The sequence below is a fragment of the Epinephelus moara genome, chromosome 24 (assembly GCF_006386435.1).
Source record: "Epinephelus moara isolate mb chromosome 24, YSFRI_EMoa_1.0, whole genome shotgun sequence".
NCBI classification, from domain to species: Eukaryota; Metazoa; Chordata; class Actinopteri; order Perciformes; family Serranidae; genus Epinephelus; species Epinephelus moara.
This window is the reverse complement of record NC_065529.1, coordinates 37947401-37970966: the sequence shown is the minus strand read 5'-3', so window position 1 is coordinate 37970966 and position 23566 is coordinate 37947401. Positions and strand designations below refer to the sequence as shown.

The following is a 23566-nucleotide window of genomic DNA, read 5'->3' as shown; positions in this document are numbered from 1 at the left end:
GAGTTGACCTCCGCAGGCCCGCAACGAAGACGCAGAAGAGACTCATATGAGGCCTCCATTCACAGGAACTGGCTCACAACACTACAATACCATGTATGCATACTCATGCAAATTAACCAATAACTGTGTCTTTATATAGGATAACAAGTACAATTTGCATAATAACACATATGCAAGAACTTTCAAATACCCTATAAGAACATCAGCGGTTTGGCAAAGTGTCTGCAGTGATGCGGCTACTGTGCCAGACCGTCGTGGTGAAGAGAAAGCTGAGCTGGAAGGCAAAGCTTTCGATTTACTGGTCCATATACGTCTCAACCCTCACCTATGGTCATGAGCTCTGAGTAGTGACCGAAAGAATGAGATTGCAGATACAAGGGGCCAAAATGAGTTTCCTCTGAAGGGTGTCTGCGCTCAGCTGGGCTAGTGTAAGGAGCTCAGACATCCGGAGGGAGCTCTGAGTAGAGCCGTATAAGTATATTAAGTATATCATACAGCAAGTGAGAGAATCAACAATGAGTAAATTACACCTCCTCTACCTATTTCTTAAGAGAAACAACTGCAACATCATATGGCTGCAATGTCATAAAATATACTCTAAGATTCATCCCTGCACTGCAACGTGTGCATGTGCAGCCCGTTCTCATTCCAAAGTCGTCAAATACTGCTGCTTTAACAGTGATTTCAGCATCAGACACCTGACACAAAAAGCCACCTTTGCAGCAAGGCCAAAGTCAGTTTCATCCGAAGAGTGTTTAGCTCAAACAATGCACATCTCTTTTGGGTCGCTGTTTGTCAGAAGACATGAACTAATAAGTTGAGCATGGCGAGGTCAACTGGTCAGTTAAAAAACTGACATGATCAGTGTGGTCTCTTGTTTCCACTGAAGTATGTGTGCAGGCAAGTCAAGTGGAAGTCCATTCATTCCTAGCTTAGCTAACAGGCTGCTAACTAGCTAGCAGACTATTTACTGCAGTTCAGTTGCCTGTGTTTATTGTCAAGTGAGTTTGTTTGATTGAAAAGAACTTGTTTATCTTGTTTAAACACAATGTTAATCTGAGTAATGTCATTCTGCTAAAACATGGTTATACATTACACACAGTCACATTGTCATTTTCAGTCTGATAATGGAATACAGTCAGATTTATCTTTAGGGCCAAAGCACCACGTGGTGACGGACACTATTGAAATCCAAGGAATTTTTATTCCTTTTCCTGTAAGTGAATGGTATTTTTGAGGGGCTTAGCATGCTCGAAAACTCACGAAGCTTTACACACACATCACATTTGGTGAAAGATTTGATATTTTAGGGGTCTTGCTCTTAAGTTCCAAAAAATGGCTCAGCAGCGCCCCCTACAAAACTTGTCTTGTACGAAGCAGCTCCCGATGCTGGTTTGACCTATATGTACCAAAACTGGTAGGCACATGTAACGTTCCAAGATGTACAAAAAAGTCTCTTGGAGCCATAACCTAAACCCAACAGGAAGTCAGCCATTTTGAATTTTATGTGGATTTTTTTTTGCATTTTTGGCCATTTCCAGGGATCGTACTTTAACGAACTCCTCCTACAGATTTGATCCGATTAGTCTCGCCACCAGACAATCAGAGATCTCCGCCTTCTGATAGCCTGGGGACACTCCTTTCTAAAGTGTGTTTAACACACCGGAGAAAACGGCCGGCAACAAAGCAACGCCTCTTGCATTTTTGAAAAGGACNCAAGAGTTCAGTGAGCCACCGAAGGACCGCCCTGCAGATTTACTATTGGTTCTGCAACGTAGGGAGTTTTTTTAAACTCTGAAATTGTATCCGCCCATCTAAACACAAAATCAGGGAGAAAGACATCAGTCTTTAGTTAAGCAAAGCGTCTAAAGACTGACTTGTGAGTCTATGATCCAATTGACTTCAAATTTGATGTGTACCATCTGAAGACACTGAACATCAAAGTTGAGTTATTTATTCTCTATCTGTACTGTATATTTATGGTATGATTTTTATTTATGTTATTACTCGTAAAATGTTTTATTGTAATTTTCATGTTCAACTGGCTGTGGATTTTGTTTACGTATGTTTATATTGCTTGTATAAACCAATAAAAAGAGAATAACAAGAAAAGGTTTAGTGTGTCATAGTTGTTAAATTTAAGTTCTCAAGATATGAAATCTACTCAAACAAGCTGAGCACAAATTGTTACCTCACGTGTACTGAGTAGATTCTCTAGGTTTGTTTTAACAGTGTTCAGTGTGAACCAAATGGGGGTAGACACTAAAATGACATCTAAATTCCTGGTACAGCTTCTCTAACTGTGCCAGTCAGTGAGTTATCTCCAGTCACTGTGTTTCAGGTGCATACTTTACACAAGTTCCCATATTTCCATAATAAACACTGATATCTGTGGCACTGTGTAGGATGATATGCAGGTTTAAAAGTGACGATAAACTCTTGTCTAACTTTGAATGTAAAGGTCACGGAGGTATAAGAAGTAAAGGTGAAAATGTCACCTGAAGACTTATATTTATATATAAATGTGTTGCTGTCAGGGGGGGCATTATAACAAGATTGTATGATATGCTTTGAAATATCTCTAGCCCCTCCCTGAACCATCTGAAAGGTGCTTGGGAAGAAGAGTTGGGAATGAGGTTACCTGATAAGACCTGGCAATCCTTAACTGAGAGAATACACAAGTCTGAGGCGTGGTATACTCCAATTTGTCTCTGCAGTAGCAGACTTGCCAGACTGTACCTGAGGTTGACCCCACCTGTCAGAGGTGTCATGCTACACCACATGTTTTTATCCTGTAGTTCGATTGCCCCATTTTAGTCATCTGTATTTACCACCCAACCCTGTAACTGCTGTGTTTGGAGTATCTTAAGAAGGCTCGTCCCTTTCAAGTAGCCAATCAGACTCCATGGCTTTTGCGTCGACTAATGAAGCTCCAGTGAAAGTTCAGTTATGAAAACAATACTTCTCATGCTCAGGCTGTAAGCTTCTCTGTCACCCTGCCATTCACTCTTTGCACAAATGCTCACTCACTGTCTGTCGGTGTCATCGTCTGGGTAGGTCAACTGAGTCACCAGCTGATTCACAATCAACCAATAGCACAATGACACACCTTCTCTGTGAGCCTATCATCTTACCGCTCCTCATTTTAAATATGGTTCTGTTTCTACTGTAGTTCTTTCTTGCTGCTGTCATGCACGCCCTCCACCTCCCCATCACCACCCTGTCTTTACGGATTCATCAGCCTCAAATGACTCATCAGCCTCAGCAGTCAGCAGCCTTAGAGTCAAACAGGATTTACACTTGTGCGGCAGACCCTACGCACGTGGCCTATGTCGTTGTGAGAATTTATACTTGTGCCGTGGTGTGTCTGTGTCACTCTGCAGTTACACCTCCAAAACACTAGTCGGCAGTGGGGTTTCTCTTAAGTTCTGTAAAGTTTAGTTGGTTCAAAACACACATCAAACATGACTTAATAGCAACAAATTCAAACACAAGTACACAAATCGGCTNATTTATACTTGTGCCATGGTGTGTCTGTGTCACTCTGCAGTTACATTTATACTTGTGCCATGGTGTGTCTGTGTCACTCTGCAGTTACACCTCCAAAACACTAGTCGGCAGTGGGGTTTCTCTTATGTTCTGTAAAGTTTAGTTGGTTCAAAACACACATCAAACATGACTTAATAGCAACAAATTCAAACACAAGTACACAAATCGGCTTCACTATAACTCGCTGCATTCACAGACAAACACTTGTTTTTATCTGGACACATTTTCCCCACAAATACAACATGCTAATGTTTTTAGCACAAGCCTATGGCGTTTTACATTGTATAAATTAGCCTAGTGACTAGCGGAGATTTTCTCCTCTCATATGAAGCCAGGGACAACAGCAACATTTAACAAAGGTAACGTCACAAAATTCGGCTCCATTACAACTCACACGCTTCACCGACAAAACAACTGTCTTATACTAAACATGTTTTACAAACAAGTACAAAATGCTAACATTATTAGCACAAGCCTATGGCATTTTACACTGTATAAATTAGCCTAGCGACGAGCGGAGATTTCCTCTGCTCATATGAAGCCAGGATAAATCACACATAAGACTACGGTGTACACGTCAACAGAGAGCCTACACCATAGGTACGGCATCAGTTCAGCACAGAAGTATAAATTCAGCATCAGCAGCCGCCACCAGTGTCTGGACTCCATGGGGGGATTTATCGTGCTGTTGCTCAGATGTCCCTCGATCACAAAATATGTCCTTCTGGTGTCCAAGCACCAAAGACTTCTGTTAAATCTTAATCAGTCTAAATCATCTGTTAATCTGTACACTCATATTCTGTATTGAATATTATCTTTACGCCATTCTTCTGTCTCTCCTGATTGAAATTCTCCTGAAGTGGAAGGACAGGGCTCCACCTTCACGTGCCTAAAGCAAGAAGAGCTGAGGTATCGCAGTCATGGCTCTATTAAAAAATACTGCAAGGCGTGGCAGCCCTTCCTGGACGACTTTAACAACCTTCCATGTGCCAGGTTGACTGAATAAGGCCTTCATCCCCACCCCTTTGATTTAGTTCAAGTTCCGTTATCTACTTATTTATTTAATTATCATTATTTTATAATTCAATTTTTTATTGATTTTGGTTGGGTTGGTACATGGCAGCTCTACACATCAAATGAGATGTTCAGTCTTGACAAACAAAAATAAAAATACAACACAAACAGGGTAATAGAGTTCCCTAAATTTGAATAAATACAAACATTAAAATTAATATTACTAATAATTAAAATATTTTATAATAATAATAACAATAATAATAATAATAATAAGAAGAAGAAGAAGAAGAATGATAATAATAAGAAAAAATACAAAAAATAGGCAGGGCAAGACAAAACAAAAATCACACTTCCAGGCCCCCATTATTTTATTTCTGGGGGTTTATTTAATCACTATCATTTACTTTATTTCATTTTATTTTCTCTTATTTATCTATGTTACTGTTATTATTGATCTTACCATTGACCTTAGTTATTTATGTCTTACTTTACCTCACCTACTTCTTCTTTTTATTACTGTCTGCCCATGTACTGTGTTCCTTTTTGTACAGATTACCTGAAAAATGTAATAAAAACAGTTAAAATAAAAAATGTGTTGGGCTCCTAAAGACCCTCGGGGGTCCCTGTAGTGGATCTGGGTGGTCTCTGCACACTGAGCAGTTTAAATTCATTACATTTACTCATAAAAAAAAATAGAGACTGCAAACAGATGGCAGATTTCTACACCAGTTTCACATCTCCCACCCACATGGATTGTTATATAAGTTGGTATTTACTCATATCTACAAATACATTGCCTTTACAGATCAGGTTTATTGGACTGAATCTGATTAAAGGGGGCTTCTTTGGTGATTTTTATCTTTGACATTACATTTAACACCTCATTAACACCCCTGGCAGTGATATTACATGCAAATCTGAACCTGCTCCTCATGTTGTTGGGGTGCCTCCTCCCCGGAGTCTCTCCCTGGGGGGATCCCAGATCCCTGAACCCAACCTCGGGTACCACACACACACACACACACACACACACACACATGCACACACATGCACACGCGCGCGGATGGGCGGTGCAAGTCGGCGTGCAAGGAGCAGCAGCGAGCCCGTGCAGCTTTGTGCGCATGTTCTCATGTTTGGATGGTGTGTGTATCTGTGCAGGTCATCATCATTGCATGGTTGATGTCCAACTGGAAGCCGCGAGGATTTGCAGAATAACCGCGTTCACAGATAAACGGAAATATCGACAAATCAGGTGACATCATGAGCAAAGTGCAGGGAGGGATGAAATGCGTGAAATATCTGCTTTTCGTTTTCAACTTCATCTTCTGGGTAAGTGTCCGCTTCTTTAACGGGCTCGTATGGAAACAACGTTATTGCTATTTTTAAAATAGCCCGACTGGTTTAAACAGCCTGATCATCTTTTATTATTATTTCTCCATCAAAAAATGTTTATTTATTTTAAATGATAATCAAGCTTTTGTTTGCATGTGAAAACCTGTCAGTGCTCCGCCTTGTTGTGCTGTTTACATGTTCAACACACTGCAGCCCAACAGTCTGACTACTGATATTATTAGATAGGGTTTTTAATTAACCTGGTTTCATTGCACACTGGAGATCGTGGGGGAGTGGATGGTGCAGATTGCTCCTCTCCACCTGCTCCATGCAAACTCCTCTGACTCTGACACTGTTTCCCCAAATCCTTCATCTTCTCATCAGTCATCTTCTTTCCATTTAAATCCATTACAAAAACCTCACTACAGCTCATTAAGTCCCCTCTGTCTATGAAGTGTTTCATAATTAATGAGTGAATCAAACGGGAGCCACTAAGCCTCCTTCTCACACTGATATGATGTATGTAGTGTGTAATGTACTGTGGTTCATCCTGCAGCATCAGAGCTGCAGTGTGTCGCCACTTTTCCAACACACCCACTGTTCAGATCCTCTCTCATGTTTTGGCGTTGTGCTGTGACTTTCCTGCAGCAGGTCTGGGAGTTGTGTGTGTGTGTATGTGTGTGTGTGTGTGTGTGTGTGTGTGTGTGTGTGTGTGTAACAGACAGGATTAATGTGTTTTGGGGACATCATGGAGGGTTTTGTTTTGGTCTTGTTATGCTACATTAGATCTTTCTCAGATAAGGTTACCTGTGGCTCCGGCTACTGTGGAGTCACTTTCGATTTTCTGTGCAGTGACTTGTCATCTGACATTATGTCAGGTCCCCACAGTAGCTGTGGAATACACATTTGGTGGCATGGCTTTGGCTTGGAAATGTTGGTATTGTAAGTCTCTGCAAACCACTAATATGTTACATTTGGAGGTTTCTTATATATCATATCAACATTTCTTCAGTGACGTAGCACATGAGCTGAATTTGTCATCAGGTGGGGGAAAAGGTGGATTGTGCACCGCCTAGGCGAGACACCTGCCAAGCTGCAGACTACTTATAGATGTCTACAGATACCCAGGATGTTTGACGTTGGGAACCGTGTCATGATGGAGAGATGCTGATCTAGTAATCCATCTTGCAGGGTCACTATGCACTTCACTCGCAACGTGGCAACCTGCCCCCAATTTCCCAGACTGTTATATATTTACGTTCTCATGTGTTCACTTGTTCCCTTTATGTGTTTTAAATTGCCGTATAACCAATTTCTCTCCACATGCAACATTAAAGTTGAAGTTGAAGTTATCGAGACCAACAAAACTGGTTGCATTTTAGCTTCCCGTTGCTAAAATGCAACCACGGTGTAGTGACTAGCTTTAGCGTTAGCCGCCACTGGTTGCTAATTAGCTGAATTGTTAAGATGTGTACTCAGAAAATTACTCATCATTGTTCGTTTATTTTCTCAACAGGGTCCGTAATGTCCGTATAACTGTCAGCACAAATTTACAATAAATACAGCCATATAAATTTTAATCCGAGCACAGTCCAAAACTGTTTGCTTCCCAGCATTAGCAACACCTGTGCTCACTGGGATGAATTTACATCCCATGGCCTGCCTCAGCCAGTGACATAAGCCACCTAGTGGCATGGTGTGATATTACATTTCACACAAATCAAACATATGGTGCCAATATGGGGCTGGTGCCACGAAGAGTGGTTGTTTTTTACCGGGAAATCGCTGTTTCAGGCTAGGACTGTGCCCTCAAAACTGGGTATTTTGAGCCAAAACACAATCTTCTCCCAAGTGTTTTTTTTGGGCCAAAACATAATCACATGTTAACCATAGAGCTGTTAAAATGTAAAGTTTCAACGTATCCACGATACAATAATGTACAAATGTATCTGTGGTTTGCAGAAATGTACAACGCCAACATTTTTTTCAGGCCGATAGGTTGCTGTGGGTTGTTGAAAAAATGCAACATGTTCCACTAAAGAGAGATCGTTCCTTTTTAGACTGTTTTATTTTAAATAATTGTAGAAGCAGGGCGAGGTTTTCTGGCACAGCTTTACCTACTTTCAAGCTCCATGGAGATGAGAAATAAGTCTAAAGAGGTCAAAACTCTAGCAACACCTGTAGTGTGCAGAATAAAAGTTGTTCTATATAGTACAAGTGTTGCTGGAGTTTTCATTTTATTACCTGCAATGGGTTGAAATAAATGCATTAAAGTAGATATAATCAATAAAACTATTGTTTCTATCATTGATTAATCTGCTAGTAATTCCCCAATAATTTTTTTGGACAGTAAAATGTCTGAAAATAGTGACACAAGTCAAGTCTTTAAATTTCTAGTTTTGTCTGATAAGAGTTGAAACCCAAAGAGATCACATCTATTATCACATAATGCATATATTGCATAATGTTTGGCATTATTTGCTTGAAGAATAACCTAAACAATTAATTGAATACCACCACAGCTGCATATTCAGACAGACTCTTGGAAGTGCCGAGGACGGATGCTGGTGTTTTACTGCTAAATGATACAGTATATATGGATCTGAACGGCCGCATTGACTCATCTGTGCTCTGTAAGACGATCACTTGTGTCACTCGGACTGACAGCGGCCTCTTTGTTTGGGAGTTTGGGGACTGAAAGCAGAGCTGTTGTGGTCGAGCCAAAAGGGGCGTACAGTACGCTGTCATTTTGGGGTGCGGAGCCAAACGAGCAGCCAATGCCAGTGTGAGTTACATCACCCAGACACTGTGAGGCTGGCACAGCCTGTGGCTGAAATGCACCATGGGAGATGGAGCGTTGATGCTGCTGATTAGAAGTGATATTTTGTGATGGTCCATATGGAAACATGAGCTGCTGCTTTCCTTTTCCAAATCATTTTTACTCTTTCATGAGTCTCTTTATTTCATATGTTTATCCTCTCAGATATTTTTTCATCAATTCACTGTCATAGATTCAAAGGTTGAGGTTGTTTTTGTACCTTTAAATCTGTCATCCGATATCATATTAGACATAAAGATAAAGAAAGGTGGGTTGTGATTAATTTTTCAGGCTGTTAATTATTTGTCCTTGTTTGGATTTATACTGTAAAATGTTGTAAAACTTCTGTTTGTTGTAAATAAAACTTGTGATAGCAATAAACATCAATACACCCATACACATTTAGTATTAAAACCCTTCATCTGTCTTTTAATTGGATAGAAAATAGGCAGTTTAAAGGAACACCATTGCTATAGAAATATATTCACCCAGTGCTACCTTGAGTTTGTTAAGCAAGCTGTTTTCCTCGCATGTTTTCACGATGTAGGAAAAATCCAACAACACTGAACATTCTTGATGAATTAAAGTAAAGGGGGCCGCATCTATCAACAGCACAACCACATTAAACATTACACAACTCGTGCAGTATAATCCAAGTCTCACTTATCCAGTCGTATGTTCAGTACGTCCCAAACACATGAATTATCTCTATGAATGTTATATTTAAAACCCTGTATAAACAGTCTGAGGCATGGACGACGTGGGCATGAGCGTGCGTTTGAACACTGCTTAAGAGTTGCTCTGCACGAGCAGAGTTCAAACCATGGAAACAAAGAGCACTGGATACAGCGTTGGAGGCGGGGCTTCGTTCATTCATATGAAAGCTGCTCAGTGCTGCATGAAGCCAAAAGTTTGGCTTCCTGGGTATAAAATTAGCGAGATCTTCCCCCTTGTGCAGCCCATAGTGCAGGCGCACTGGAGACTTCTGCCAGCCGAGCACCCAACCTCGAGTTCACTCATTCATTCATTTTCCGTAACCGGTTATCCTGTTGGGGGTCACGGGGGGCTGGAGCCTATCCCAGCTGATATTGGGCGAGGGGCAGGGTACACCCTGGATAGGTCACCAGACTATCACAGGGCTGACACATAGAGACAGACAACCATTCACACTCACATTCACACCTATGGGCAATTTTATGTCATCAGTTAACCTGCATGTGTTTGGACTGTAGGAGGAAGCTGGAGTACCTGGAGTCAACCCAGTTTAGCACTCCGCTAATTTGAATGGGGATAAGATTATTTAATCGTGCTGCTCTCCTAGACTTTCGAATACTGATTGTAAAATGAGTCATGTCATGGGGGTTGCGATGCTTAACAAAATGTATCCACTGATATACCTACATCTCTTTCACAATGTAAGTCAATGGGAAAGTCCTTTTGGGCCCACTGGCATCATGTGACAGATCCAGAAGTTGTAATTCCACAATTTGGCCATTATGTAAAATTGGCTTCAAAGCCCGGCCTTGTTCCTGGAGGCTTGGATCAAACCCATGTGATTGCCCATGCATGTTACTTGTAATGTCTTATAAGACAACACATTTTGGTTTACTTGACTACTTCATTCTGCTTAACTTAGACCTGTTGTCCTCGTCCGTGGACACTTTTGTGCCATCTAGTGGTAGTAAGAGCACAATACACTAATCCATGTAAAAACAAGATGGCAGCCATCTTTGCCAAGTGAGTCTGCAGCCGATCCCGACACAAAAGTGGACAAGGTCAAAAACCTGATCACATTTTATGTTTATTTATGATTAATGTTTGCAGTTTGATGGCAACAAATTTGACCAATTTTAGCAACAGTAACAAACTAACACGCTGTTAATTAGGAAGTACTCCTTTGAAGACGTTGGGACTTTACTATCATCTCGTTTGAGGGCATTGGGACTTAATTATCATTGACAATGTTTAGTTTTTTATACTTATCAGGTCCTACTGATTCCAAATAGCTAGGAGAAATTAAAAATGTAGACCAAACAAAAGGAGGTTATACTGCACAAGTTCCGTGAGAGTTTGTAGACAGATTTTTTTTATGAAGTTTTGTTGTTAAATGCAGACCCTATGACTTCAAGTCATCAAAAATGTTCCGGTTTTGGATTCTTAATTCGGCGTGAAGACAGTTTTTTTCATGAATTCAATGTAACACAGGGTGAGTAATGGATACACAGATGATCATTTTGTGGGTGAGGTATTCCTTAAAACAATGCCATTGACGTGTATGTAGAAGGTCGGAGGGATTAACTTTCTCAGGGTGACACCTGGTTTCAATCGATTGGTTTATTCCAGGTCAAACTCGCCCAGGGAGCAATGACATCCTCTCAACGTTGTGACAAACTCATCAGACACATCACCTGATACTCTGTCTTTAGGCTATACTTAAACACAATGACAAGTAACAACGAGATTATTGCAAAAATGTCAGAGAAACAAAATTATTTGGCTTCACATGCAGCTTCTGTGACCAGTTTGAGAGTCTAAACCTTTAGTTACTCAGGAGGCAAAGCATTAACATCTCTGTCAGCAGTTTGTTTGGAATAAATAGAAGAAAAGAAAACGGACAGTGAGCATCAATAGCCACTTTCCTGTGGAGACAGCCACCTGCAGAATATTAATCAAGTGCCAAAGGAAAAGAACATGATAGGCCTCAATGTTTAACTGTGAAGTGATTTCTGGGCAACAACACTGAGAGGTTTTCACCAAAGACAGCACTTGAGTCCTAAAAATAATTAGGGACCATACTTCTGGAAAGTTTAAACACTGAGCATTGATATTATGTGAAAGTGTGTATTTATGAAATGATCTCACTTCTCGCTCCTCAGCTGTCGGGCCTGTTGGTGCTGGCTGTGGGACTTTGGCTCAGGTTTGACCCAGACACAGTGGAGCTGCTGACGGATGACAGCGCCCCTGACACCTTCTTCATAGGTACGTCACACCTCACCTCACATCCACAGATCCTAAAATGGGGTGCAAGATTTGTTTATTTTACTGTGAAAACTGCTGTATTGTCTTGATTCTGTGAAGTCATTTTAATGTCTCAGTGGTGCCAGTTGTGTGTATACCCACCTCTCAACTATGCAGCGATGCAGAAGTATGCTGAAGCTGTTTTTACAAGTAATAAAAGATGCTCAAAGACATGATGATCTCTCTGGAGACGAAAGGAAAAGTTTGGTATATTTGAAGCTGGACCCTATTTTCTCATGTTTTTGTTACGAGATGACTAATGTAGGCAACAATTTTAGAAACTGGTCCAATCCTGAGGGAGACCACGTCATCCGGCATGGCGAAACAGGCTGCAATGTAATCCTTAAGGGCAATTGTGCACAGTCAATTCAGTCCATTTAAAGTGTTTGTTTTTGCTACAGACAGGCTCTGGTTGTTACTACAAGTGTCTGACTACATCAGGGGAAGAATCCCGACAGAGAAATGAAATAGTTTCTTTACATTTCGCGTGATCTTTTCTGTTTGTTATTGTGTGTGACTAAGTCTCGCTCAAGGAGAAGTATAAGTCTTTTCCACATTGTCGAAATCAGCCAAATAGTTCGCCATGACAATGAAAAACTTTTACATAGCACGAAGCTGCGCCTTAATGTTCTTTTGTTCTTTCCCATGTGCTATTCTCTCTGTTTACCAATGAATGTATGGTCAATGACAAATGCCTACCTGGCTCACACTAAGACCCTTCAAACATGGTGTCATGTCAATCAGCAAGTTAGAAATGAATGTGGCCAAGACTGAAGCATTGATTATACACATGAAACAAGATCTGAAGACAGAGCCGGTTTCATGTTGAAACTGTGGAAATACTAAGGTACAGTTCTGGACTCCACTGTGAGCTTCTCTGGAAGTACTGAGTGTTTTTCCAAGGAATGCTCCCAGCGACTTGATCTTCTTAGGAAACTCAGTGGCCTTGGTGTGAGTAAGCAGGTTTTATAATTAGTGTGCCAAACTATGGTTGAGAGAGTTTTAACATTTCACCTTCCTGGTTCGGTCATGTTAACTGTACATTTAAGAATAAACTCTGTGGGACTGTGACAAGTAAAATAGTTGGCAGGCCACAAAAGCCCTTGACCCAACTCTTTACAGAAAGGACAAGGAAGTTTCTTAGACAAGTTTCTTAGCAGATAGCTCCCATCTTCTTGTCAGCCACTACATGGTTCCTCTGGCACCTAAAAACTGTATATAGGAAGTCCTTCATCCCGAGTGCCATCAGTATTCTTAATTCAATAACGTGACTGATGAGTTTCAAGTGTTTTGCAACGACTTTGTATGTTTGTTTTACTGACCATTTGTCTACTTTTACGATGTTTTATTTTGTGTTTGGTGAGCCGAAGACAAATCTCCACCCATAGTGGACAATAAAGATATATTCTATTCTATTCCCAGCACTCCTCTCTTCAACTCTCACTAACATTTCCACCGTTGACTTCCTGCAACAAGTCACTTTTCGCATGTTTTTAGAGTGAGACTTCTCCTTGAGCGAGACTTAGTTACACACAATAACAAACAGACTTTCCTTTCCATAATGTTGTCAGACACTTCTAATAACAATCTGAGCCTGTCAGTGGCGAAAACAAACACTTTAAATGGAACGTAAATTGACGTTGCACAATTGCCCCATGCAGTTACATTGCAGCCTGTTTGCTGCTTGGGGCTGCAGTGCTCTCTCTCAATAGTGGACCAATTTCAAACTTAGTCGTCTCCATTAATCACATAGACACAAAGACATGGAAAAATACGGTCCAGGTTGAAAAATATCATTGGTTGCCTTTAAGACACATTTTCGACTACATGAAGGTGTAAAAACAAAACAAAATCTTAATGTCTTCTTTTCAGTGAACACAGTGCAGCACCAGCTTCACGCCTGATGACTTCAGCTTTTACAGTGTGCTTTGATAATCATTTAACAAACCCTTGTTAACTTCCCCGGGGGATTCCCCTACGCCATTTTAACTGAAGGACCTTTCAGGGGCCGCAGGTGTTACTGAGTGTTAATGAGCGCTTAACAGGCACATTTACCCCTGATGCATCGTGATGTTTCCTCACTTCCTCCACATGACGGAAACTCACTTTCTGAGTGGTTTTAACCCTCATTTATACCCTCACTTATCCGGTGGTTTTTTAAAGCCTCACGTGACTCGCCACTGTGCTACGAGGGGAAGTGAAAGAGGACATGTCAAGCAACTATCGACATGCACCATTAGTGGTAGTGCTCTGGTTTATGGGTTATGGGTAGAATTGCTCATGTTTACAAATATGGATTAGATTTTCCTTTCACTGGAATAATAAAAACGGATCAATCGGAGACGCTCAGGCAGTGACAAATGGAGCTGAGCCTCAAACTGACTAATGAACAGCTCCGTCTCTTTGATGAAATATCTGACAGCACTTTGGACTCAGGTGACTTCTGATTGATATTGAATGCTCCTCTGCAGAGCTCTGAATAAAACAGCAGGTGATTAAAACATACAGTAGACAAGACAAACAGCCTTCAGTGTGTAGTAGTGCTGCAGAGCTCCATACAATAGGCCCTCTCTGTCTCGCTCTGCGTAGGAGCGGATGATTAGAATGAAGCCTATTCTTGCTACTCCCGGTTAGACCATGACCTAAAATGGTGACTTCACTTCATCAGCTCTCTGCTGTGCTTTCATGGGACTGGCTGCCTCCCTCAGGACATGAGGAGCAGGTTGGGTGGGGCAGGTGACGGGAGTCTATCCTGAAGTTTATCCTTTAGTAGCAGTTATAATAATAATGTACCACGCAGCGCAGCTTTGCAAGAAAAAAAGGGAGTGTTTCCGACAGTAGCTTGTGGAAATGTGAGGGGGAAATGCACACAGGGATTAAAAGCAAAGCCTTTTTTAAAAACAAGAAAACAGCCTAAAAACATGACTGTAAATATAAATCACATAATAAAAAACTGACATTAATGCTGCAACACAGCATTATTATTATTATTGAGCTGAAATATACAGATGTGCTCACAGTGTTTCATTCCTTTATGCAAACTATTCGAGGTGAGATAAATTTTGTTCAGTTTGGTTTCATTTGACATGCAAATATCACAGAGCTTGAACAACTTGTCACACACATTTTACTGTGATTACACATCACAGATACAGTTACTTGGAAGATATGATCATCTTATTACATATGTACATATGCTATAACATAGCATCTCTGTATGGATCAAGCAGTCCATGAATCCTTTAGAATAATGTCCATGTTACCCAGCTACAACATTAAAGTGCTGCTCACTCAGTCATGCATCAGTAGTAATAATATTCCCATAGAGTATAATAAAAACACTGAAAGGAGTCGATCTGCAACATGTACATTTTGCTAACAATACTTCTGTACTTGTACTTATCAGTACTCAACACTAACTTTTAAAGATGGTTGCCAGGTCGGCAAAGAGGCATCAGCTTTTTGTTGCCAAAACTGAAAATATGGTTGCCATTTTTTGTCACCTTTTGAGTAATTAAGATAATATACAGCTTAATAATGAAAATGTGACATCAAAGAGTTTCTAAAGGTAACTGAACTACCTTGTAACTTGTTACTGTAACTGAGCAGTGTTCTCTGTAGTCTGTGTTTTATCTGATACTTAACAGAATTTAAATCTTAAGTTTTAAGTGTGATTTATTCTTGTGCGTCAGCTCTATGCAGTGCTGCAGTTTCACCTCTAAAACACTAGTCGGCGACAGGGTTTCTGTGAAGTGCTTTAAAGTTCACTTGATTCAAAACACACATTAAACATGGCTTAATAGCGACAATTTCAAACACAATCACACAAATCAGCTTCACTATAACTCGCAGCATTCGCAGACAAAGCACTTGTCTTTATCTGGACACCAACATGCTAATGTTTTTAGCACAAGTCTATGGCATTTTACATTGTATAAATTAGCCTAGCGACTATGAAGACAGGAACAACAGCATCATTTAACAAAGGTAACATTACAAATTTTGTCTGCATTACAGCTCATAAGGTTCACTGACAAAACAACTGTCTCATATTAAACTTGTTTTCCAAACAAATATAACATGCTAACGTTATTAGCACAAGCCTATGGCATTTTACATTGTCTAAATTAGTCTAGCAATGAGTGGAGATTTCCTCTGCTCATATGAAGCCAGGATAAATCACACACAAGACTTAAAATGCTATTTTTGTGGAGGCTTAACTGTCTTCACAATTTATTGTTTCTTATCTGTGAAATTAAAGTAAATAAAAGCTTCGTTTCCACTGAGGGAAATGGTTTCAGCTTACAAAACTAGACTGCGTTGTTGGGCGTGTAGTTACATTTCTGGGGAAGTGCAAGTCAGGCTATGGCGTAGGCTCTATGTCGATGCAGAGCCTTCACTGTAGGTACAGCGTCGATTCGACACAGAGGTATAGATCCTGCTTTATCAGTTAACCTGTCCACCCTCAACTCTGGCTGTGCAAAATCTTATGATTGCCCGTGTTCAGTGCTCTTGTTGCTTTGAGCTGCAGTGCCTGTTCAGCCCTGAGTTTAGCCCCCGTCTAGCTCAAAGCTGCTGGGATAGTTTCATCTCCCAAGACTTCACAAATTTACTTTGTGATGTTCATGTAGGTTCATCTGGTTCGTTGTCGGTTGAATCATTTTGCACATAGGCTTGTCTCTAATATAGATGCCTGTGCACACGCTAGTAAACGAATGCAAACCAGACAATGCCCATGCAGCGTTGTCTGGTTTGGGCATTGAAGCTAATTTTACCTAGTGGCCACAGGAGGAATTACAACTTCCAGGTCTGTCACGTGTTGCCATTGGGACCAAAAAGACTTTTCGGACATACGTGAAAGAGACATCTGTAAATTAGTAGATACATTTTTTTGAGCGTCACAACACCCATGAAATGACTTGTTTTACTTTGGAGGTTTGATCTATTCAGTCAGATAACATTTCTAATGTCTAGTAAAGCCGCACAATTTAATTATTTTATCCACATTCAGGTCAGCAGAGGGTTAAACCGGAAGTTAACCGTCTCACTGTCATAAGCCTGTAGTGCGCCTGCTCCTGCCCCGCGATGCAGAACATTTGCGTAATTTCATACTGCAGACATCAAGCTTTTTTGGATTCATACACCACTGAGCAACTTTTATAAGACTTACCGGGGCCCCGTCTCCAACACCGTATCCAGTTCTGTTCGTACATCCGTGGTTCTGACTGTAACAGCCACATTTACATATTACTAATGCAACAAATGTAACAAAAATGTATGTATTTATGTGTTTCACATTTTACTGTATATGTTAAAACGTGGTTGCAAATGATGAAAACCAGAGGCCAAAAATTGGTTGCCAGTTTCTCAAAGTGGTTGCCCTGGCAACCTGGCAACCGTAACTGTTGAGCCCCGCTCATGCAAAAGTCTGAATGCAGAACTTTGACCTGTAACCAGGTATTTTTACTTTGTTGTGTTGCCACAACAGACTGCAAAAGATTACTGAGTGAACGTTATCGGTTTATCTGTAAATCCGAAAGATCCTGCAGAGGATCGATCGTCTGACAGAGGAGCCTTAGCAACAAAATAAATATCATCATCATGAGCTCCCTGAGCAGGACGCTGGAGCGTTTGCTGCTGCCTCAACATTCACCTTCAGCAAAGAGTCTGAACAGAGTGATACCATAACAAGTCAAAGTGGAGGCATTCCCTAAGGTTGAATCACTTTCCATTCTGTCACCTGTGTTGCTGTGTGCGCCTGCATGTAAACAGCCATTATGTGCATTTACGAGACGCAGACACCGAAGAGACAGCGAAATGTTTACACTAACATGTATCACTACCAGCTACCTGCTATCTGCATTAAAGAGAAGGAAGTGTAGGGTTCTGCTGGATATCACCGGTTTCACTAAGAGGAAGGACTGAAAACATCACCCGCCAAGATCAGCTCCGTGCAGACACTTTGTATACACAGTAGAAGCTGTCTTGGCCCATTATATTTTCCATTGCTAACCTCCTCCTTCGAAACAAGCAGATCCCTCGTTTCCAGCCCCCTTCAGCTATTCACCTTGTCTTCACCTCCCCTTTTGTTCAACAGCAGGAAAACAACAGCTTGCAGTCCCCCCATGTGGATTAATTAAGTTGCTGCAGTGGTTGCTGTCTATGTTACCAATTAGACCCTTAGCATGGACCTCAGGGACAGGTCGGGTGTATGGTTACAGTGTGAAGGGCTCAGTAGTGAGGGCAGGGAGCAGGGGAGCAGACCTGACGACATCAAGGCTCGTGGGGGAGCTGGGATGGTTGGGGGATGTAGTCTAATTTTGTAGCAATCAGACACCCGAAAATTAGATTTTCCTTTTTACCAGACAGACGGCATCTGTTGTGCTGCTTTACCCTGCAGGTCCATGAACGCACCGAGTCCGAGTAATTGGAAATAACACCAATACATCAAAAGAGTAAACCGGAAGCCTGGTTCCTCAGTAGACTCCATGGCTCCATTAGCTTTAATTCAAATTCAAATCGTGATACTGCACAGAGTGACTGCACCTCTGAGACGCAGACGGGTAGGATTTCCAGCTATTTGCAGCTCGCCTGCAGCAGAACACAGTCTAGCGTCTTGTTTTGTTCAATGCACTCAGAGGGACGGACAGATGGTATTTATTTTCAGAGGTTTCAGTTATTGGACTGTGAAGCACTGATACATCTTGAAAGCAGTATTTTCCTGGAGCTTTACAACATAAAACACAACGACCACGACACCAGGACACAGTTTAAACACCAACTCTCACCTGTCACATTAAATATACTCATCTGTCACTTATGATATGTAAAGTGGAGGCAAAATGACACAAAAGAACTATTTTAAGCAGCGAGCCAAACAACAGTGTCAGAGATTCTTTTTTTGGTTTGCAACTTCTTTTAATCTTGACTCAAAGCTTTAAAATTCTCATGTGACTGGACTGAAGGAGTGGGCTGATAATACTCAGACTGAATTGTGGGCGGAGATTCAGATCTTTTGCTGCTCAAAGAGTTTCCCCCCTACACTTTTCTGCTGGTGCTCAAACACAACAGCCCCTTCTTATAAACTCTGCTTAAACAAAGACACGACAGCAGCTGGGTCCTGCTGCCATCCTCAGCTGAAGCTGTGAACTGCAGTCATGTGACAGGGCACACTGTGATTCTAGTCCTCCAGTCTATTTAGGATATAAATTCCTCTTCTTGATTCATTTGTACAGATTAAAAAACAAGTGCTAATCTGTGTGCTCTGTCTCTCCTCAGCTGTGTACATCCTCCTCGGTGCAGGAGGGTTGATGATGATTGTCGGGTTCTTCGGTTGTTTTGGGGCTGTGCGTGAGTCTCAGTGTCTTCTTGCATCGGTGAGTTGAGGTGCTCACTTTATTTTCACAGGTCTCTAATTTCCGAGTAATTTCCATTAAGTTTTCTGAAAAGATAATTGTGCATTTTCTATTAATTACAGGTGAAATTGAGTTCTATTGATATACTTACTGGTATTAATTCATTCATTCCAATGAATTGTGAGAGTAACCAGGTCTTTAGTCAGCGTACAGCTGGTGAAAACAATCTGCCATGTGTCTGCAGACAAGCTCACAATTAAAATTATGATGAATAAAAAGTCTATTGATAAAAGAGTAAAGGATGGATTTTTACTTCAGTTTAAACTGACTGGTTTTCTTTTATTACATTCCTATTTTCCCTGTAAATAAAGTCGTACCTAATGAAATACGTCTCTCCAGGAAACTTCCGAGAAAATAGAAAAATAAGAAATTTACAAAAACAATCTCAGACTGTTTGCAGAGGTAAAAAAAAATCAATATTAGGAAAATTCAGTGTTGCTTCTTGTTTTTGTTTGAATGATAGGCCTTGCCGTAAGGCAGTTAATAAGCCACTTTTCTGTTCTGCAGTTCTTTGCTTGCCTTCTGATAATCTTCGGAGCTGAGATCGCCGCTGGTGTGTTTGGATTCATAAACAAGGAACAGGTACAACACTTCAAGGTTCTGTTGGTAACATTTTTACGCAGACGAGAGAGCTTTTAGAAACGTGCAGAATAAAAGTATCGCTTTTATGACTGTGAATTAATAATTATAAAAGCTTTGACGGGTCCAAAATGAATGTTTTGTTTACCTCTTCGTAAGATGTCTGACGTTTGTTTACCACTTCTGACAAAGCTTGTGAGCCAACAGTGTAATGACGTTGGTATCATGTGGTATCTCAATGTCCTCACCGATCAAGAATCTAAGTAGTTAGCTAGTTGTGCCTTGTTAGTGTGAGCTAACACAGCAGCAGCAACTAACATCCAACACTGAGCTGTTTAATGGTCCCAAAAACTCACACCAACACTTAATATTCTTGCCTTTAAACCTGTTAATAACCATGAGGTAATATTGGCAGTGTAAAGCTAGCAGTTAGCTTCGTAACTGTGTGTGCTGGCGGATTTTGTCCCTAGTGCGGAGCTCATTTTCCCGCAGCGACGGTCTCCTAGCAGAGGTGGACAAGTACTATGGGGGTCTCATAATAAACAGAGAGCAAGTGCAGGGCAAGTCATGAGAGGAACGTACCAGTGCCAGAAATCAGGGGTGAAAAACAAAAATGATTGCAACATATTAAAATAATGCAGCATCTTCTTTCCTTGCCCGCAGTTGAAATCAGTGGTCTTTTCCTTTCCTTTTCCAGATATGATAAGACATAAAAGCAATAAGGGGTAACTTTTTTGTCACGGCAGGTGGTGAGCCATGTCCTAAAACTACCATAACATTACATTAATTAATCATGATTCTTGAAACAGCACCACACAAAGTACCTAAATCTATAGTTTATGTAAGGCTACATGTTGTAGAATGAATTCACTTCTCCACATGACAAAGTCATCACTTGGCATGACTGAATCTGTCCGTCCAGTCAGCCATAGATATGCAGGTTGTGCAATTGTCAACCACTTGTGCTTTGAGTAACAGCAGTGTGATGACGTTAATACAATGGAATTGGGGGAAGGCTGACATCTAGTGGCTAATCTTATCAATAGCATTTGATTGTAATCTGAATTCACCCCCAAAATCCCTTAAATAACAGATTGTTTGCCATCTTTTCTCAACAACAGATTGTCGAGGAAGTCCAAAAGTTTTACAGGAACTCTGTGGCTGACGTCACCAATCCTAACGGCACCGCAATCGCAATAATTTACCAAAAAACTGTGAGTAAAACTTCTCCTCCTTCATATGATCGTCACCCTTAACACCACCAGCATCACAATTTCAATCTTTTTTTTTACTTTTCACACTTACAGCTGAACTGCTGTGAGGGCTCCATATCAGACACCACCGTTGAACCTTGCAAAGATGCAGAGGATGGGGAAAAAACCAAGGTAAACCCTACTGCCTGCTGTAACACCTTATACCCACACGGTGGCAGTATAGCACTGATTTAAGATCAAACTATTTGCACATAACACTATCTGCTTAGTGTTATGTGTCAGGTATGTTAGATGATTCACAGCAGGATTGTGTGCAGCACCTGTTATTAACCATATGAATGATTCTTTTAGGACTGTCTCGCTGCAATAACAGAGTTCTTCAATGAAAAGCTGCATATTATTGGATACATAGGGATTGGGATCGCAGGAGTCATGGTGAGAATTACAAAACCTTGAATTTAAACTTCACAAACCTAAAATCATAATCCCAGTTGCTTTAACATGTCCCCAAAATGTGTCTGTTTCAGATCATAGGAATGATCTTCAGTATGGTTCTGTGTTGCGCCATCAGGAACAACAGGGAGGTTATATAGTCGGTGAGTTGACCCCCCCCCACAACCCCCACCAGCCGGCCCACTGATCCCTTCGTAATCAACCTGTCTGCGTAAAGAAGGGAAACACCAAAGTTACATTTCAATGTCATTTCTCATAGTCCAGAGTGATCTGGTGGGGGAGTATCACAAAGAGAGAGTACGGTACATCCCAGGTGTCCACGGGCCAAATTCAACACGATACGCTGGATCGTTATCTTCACACCTTCTCCTCAACTCCACCAGCACTGAAAATTTATTTCTCTGTTCTTTTTCCCGTAACACATGCTCTGCTTTTGGCACAACTCTGTGACATTCCTCCGTCTTAACATCTGTTTGTTACACAGTGCTGCGCTGTAGCTACAGCACAGTACACGAAGCCTTCTTTGACACAGGAATGTTGTGACTGCTGTAAATACGGACAGCTATTTTATGCACCTGCTGTTAACATTTATTGTGCCCTTTTTATGTAATCAATACTACTTTGTGTGCTTAAATGTTTTGAGGACTAGCCTACCTTTGCTGAGTAAATTTCCATGATGTGCCTATGTAGTCACACAGACGTCCAGCTACCACACTATTTACCTATCCCTTGTGATTTGAATATGATGTAAATAAGCTCTCTGTCACCACCCTCAAGTATTTCTACTCTAAAGCACAATGGTGGAAGTGTGGATATGATATCAACCCAAAGGGTTAGGGAAGGTCTGATGATAAACTGCCACTCTGTGAATCTCCAAATTCAACTAAAAGGTCATGAGTAACACTATGTTTTGAGCTCTTCTGGAGCATGTGTGAACTGTAACAGTGAGCTAGTTTGCATTTTGTGTGAGTTATTTTGGATGTAAATTTTGTTGGTGTGCCAATAAGATGTGAATTTTAGAATAATATAGTTTATGCCATACTGTTAACCGTAATAAAACAAAAATATTGGGTGCTTTTATTCGGTGTGTGTGGTGTTTTCTGTCTTTGAAGTGTGTGAAACAGACGTGCTTCCTGTGATGTGTCAGAGGTTAGAGACAGAGCAGTGGTATCGTGTAAATTTTGTGGTCGGTTGGTTTCCTGAAACTTGACAGAGCACTGTTACAAGAAATGGCAGCCATTCAGAATAGCAGCACAGCGCGAAACCAGAGATACACAGACTACACCGACAGAAAGAGCCCAGGACTGTAGAGGCATTACTACATCTTTGCTGAAGGCCTGCTGACTTACTTACATGCAAATGTAATTTCTCTATACTTCTTACCAAACATCTAAAAGACAATGTGACCCCTTTAATTCCCGCCCTTTTCTCTCTGTGCATCAATAACAGTTGAACAAGCTTGGTACCCGCATGAACCTTGCTCAGCTTTCCCCTTTCCTGTTACACTTATGCTGTATGCTGTGTTTTCTCTATGCCAAGGGTCGGCAACCTTTACTATCAAAAGAGCCATTTTTGGCCATAAAAACTAAACAAAGAATCTATCTGGAGCCACAAAACATATTTGAGCCACATAACAAATGTAACACAGCCTTTTAAGTCGAATTCTGCCTATCAACATTACTAACAGATCTAAATGAGCATTCATTAATATGTTTTATCACAAGGTGGCTCATCTGCAGTGGGTTGTTTTTGATTATTTGGTGCTAAAACTTGGCAGCAAATTTGTCCACACACTATTAAAGTCTCTATTTTCCCCTGAGACTTTTCCCTTTTTGGATCTAGAATCCACAGCTAGCCCAGCTTGGTAGACTCAACACTACTGTAGCCATCGTTAGTGATGTCTTTAGAGGAAAAGGCGCCAGGCCACAGACGTATGACACACATTTTAGTTGACTAAATGTTAAAACATTTCTTTAAATTGGTGTATAGGCTACACATTTTTACAGCTGAAGAATGTAAGAATTGCTTTAGGCCTGCAACAAAAATAAACAAAAAAAAAGGTTGTTTACTTCCATACAATTTCTGTCAAAGCCACTGGGTGCCACTGGAGAGGGGCAAGAGCTGCAGGTTGCCTACCCCTGGTCTATGCTAATAAGGAAACCAAAGTTTGA

General features: G+C 40.9%; 1 protein-coding gene across 1 annotated transcript; it reads left to right on the top strand.

Annotated features, from left to right (window-relative positions):
* The first annotated feature begins 5687 nt into the window (after positions 1 to 5687).
* tspan2a (tetraspanin 2a) lies at positions 5688 to 22464 on the top strand. The gene is made up of 8 exons (XM_050039391.1): positions 5688 to 5895; positions 11593 to 11695; positions 19013 to 19110; positions 19657 to 19731; positions 20850 to 20942; positions 21036 to 21113; positions 21294 to 21377; positions 21470 to 22464. Exons 1-8 carry the CDS (start codon positions 5827 to 5829, stop codon positions 21533 to 21535), a joined length of 666 nt encoding a protein of 221 aa, XP_049895348.1. The 5' UTR covers positions 5688 to 5826; the 3' UTR covers positions 21536 to 22464.
* Positions 22465 to 23566: the final 1102 nt, after the last annotated feature.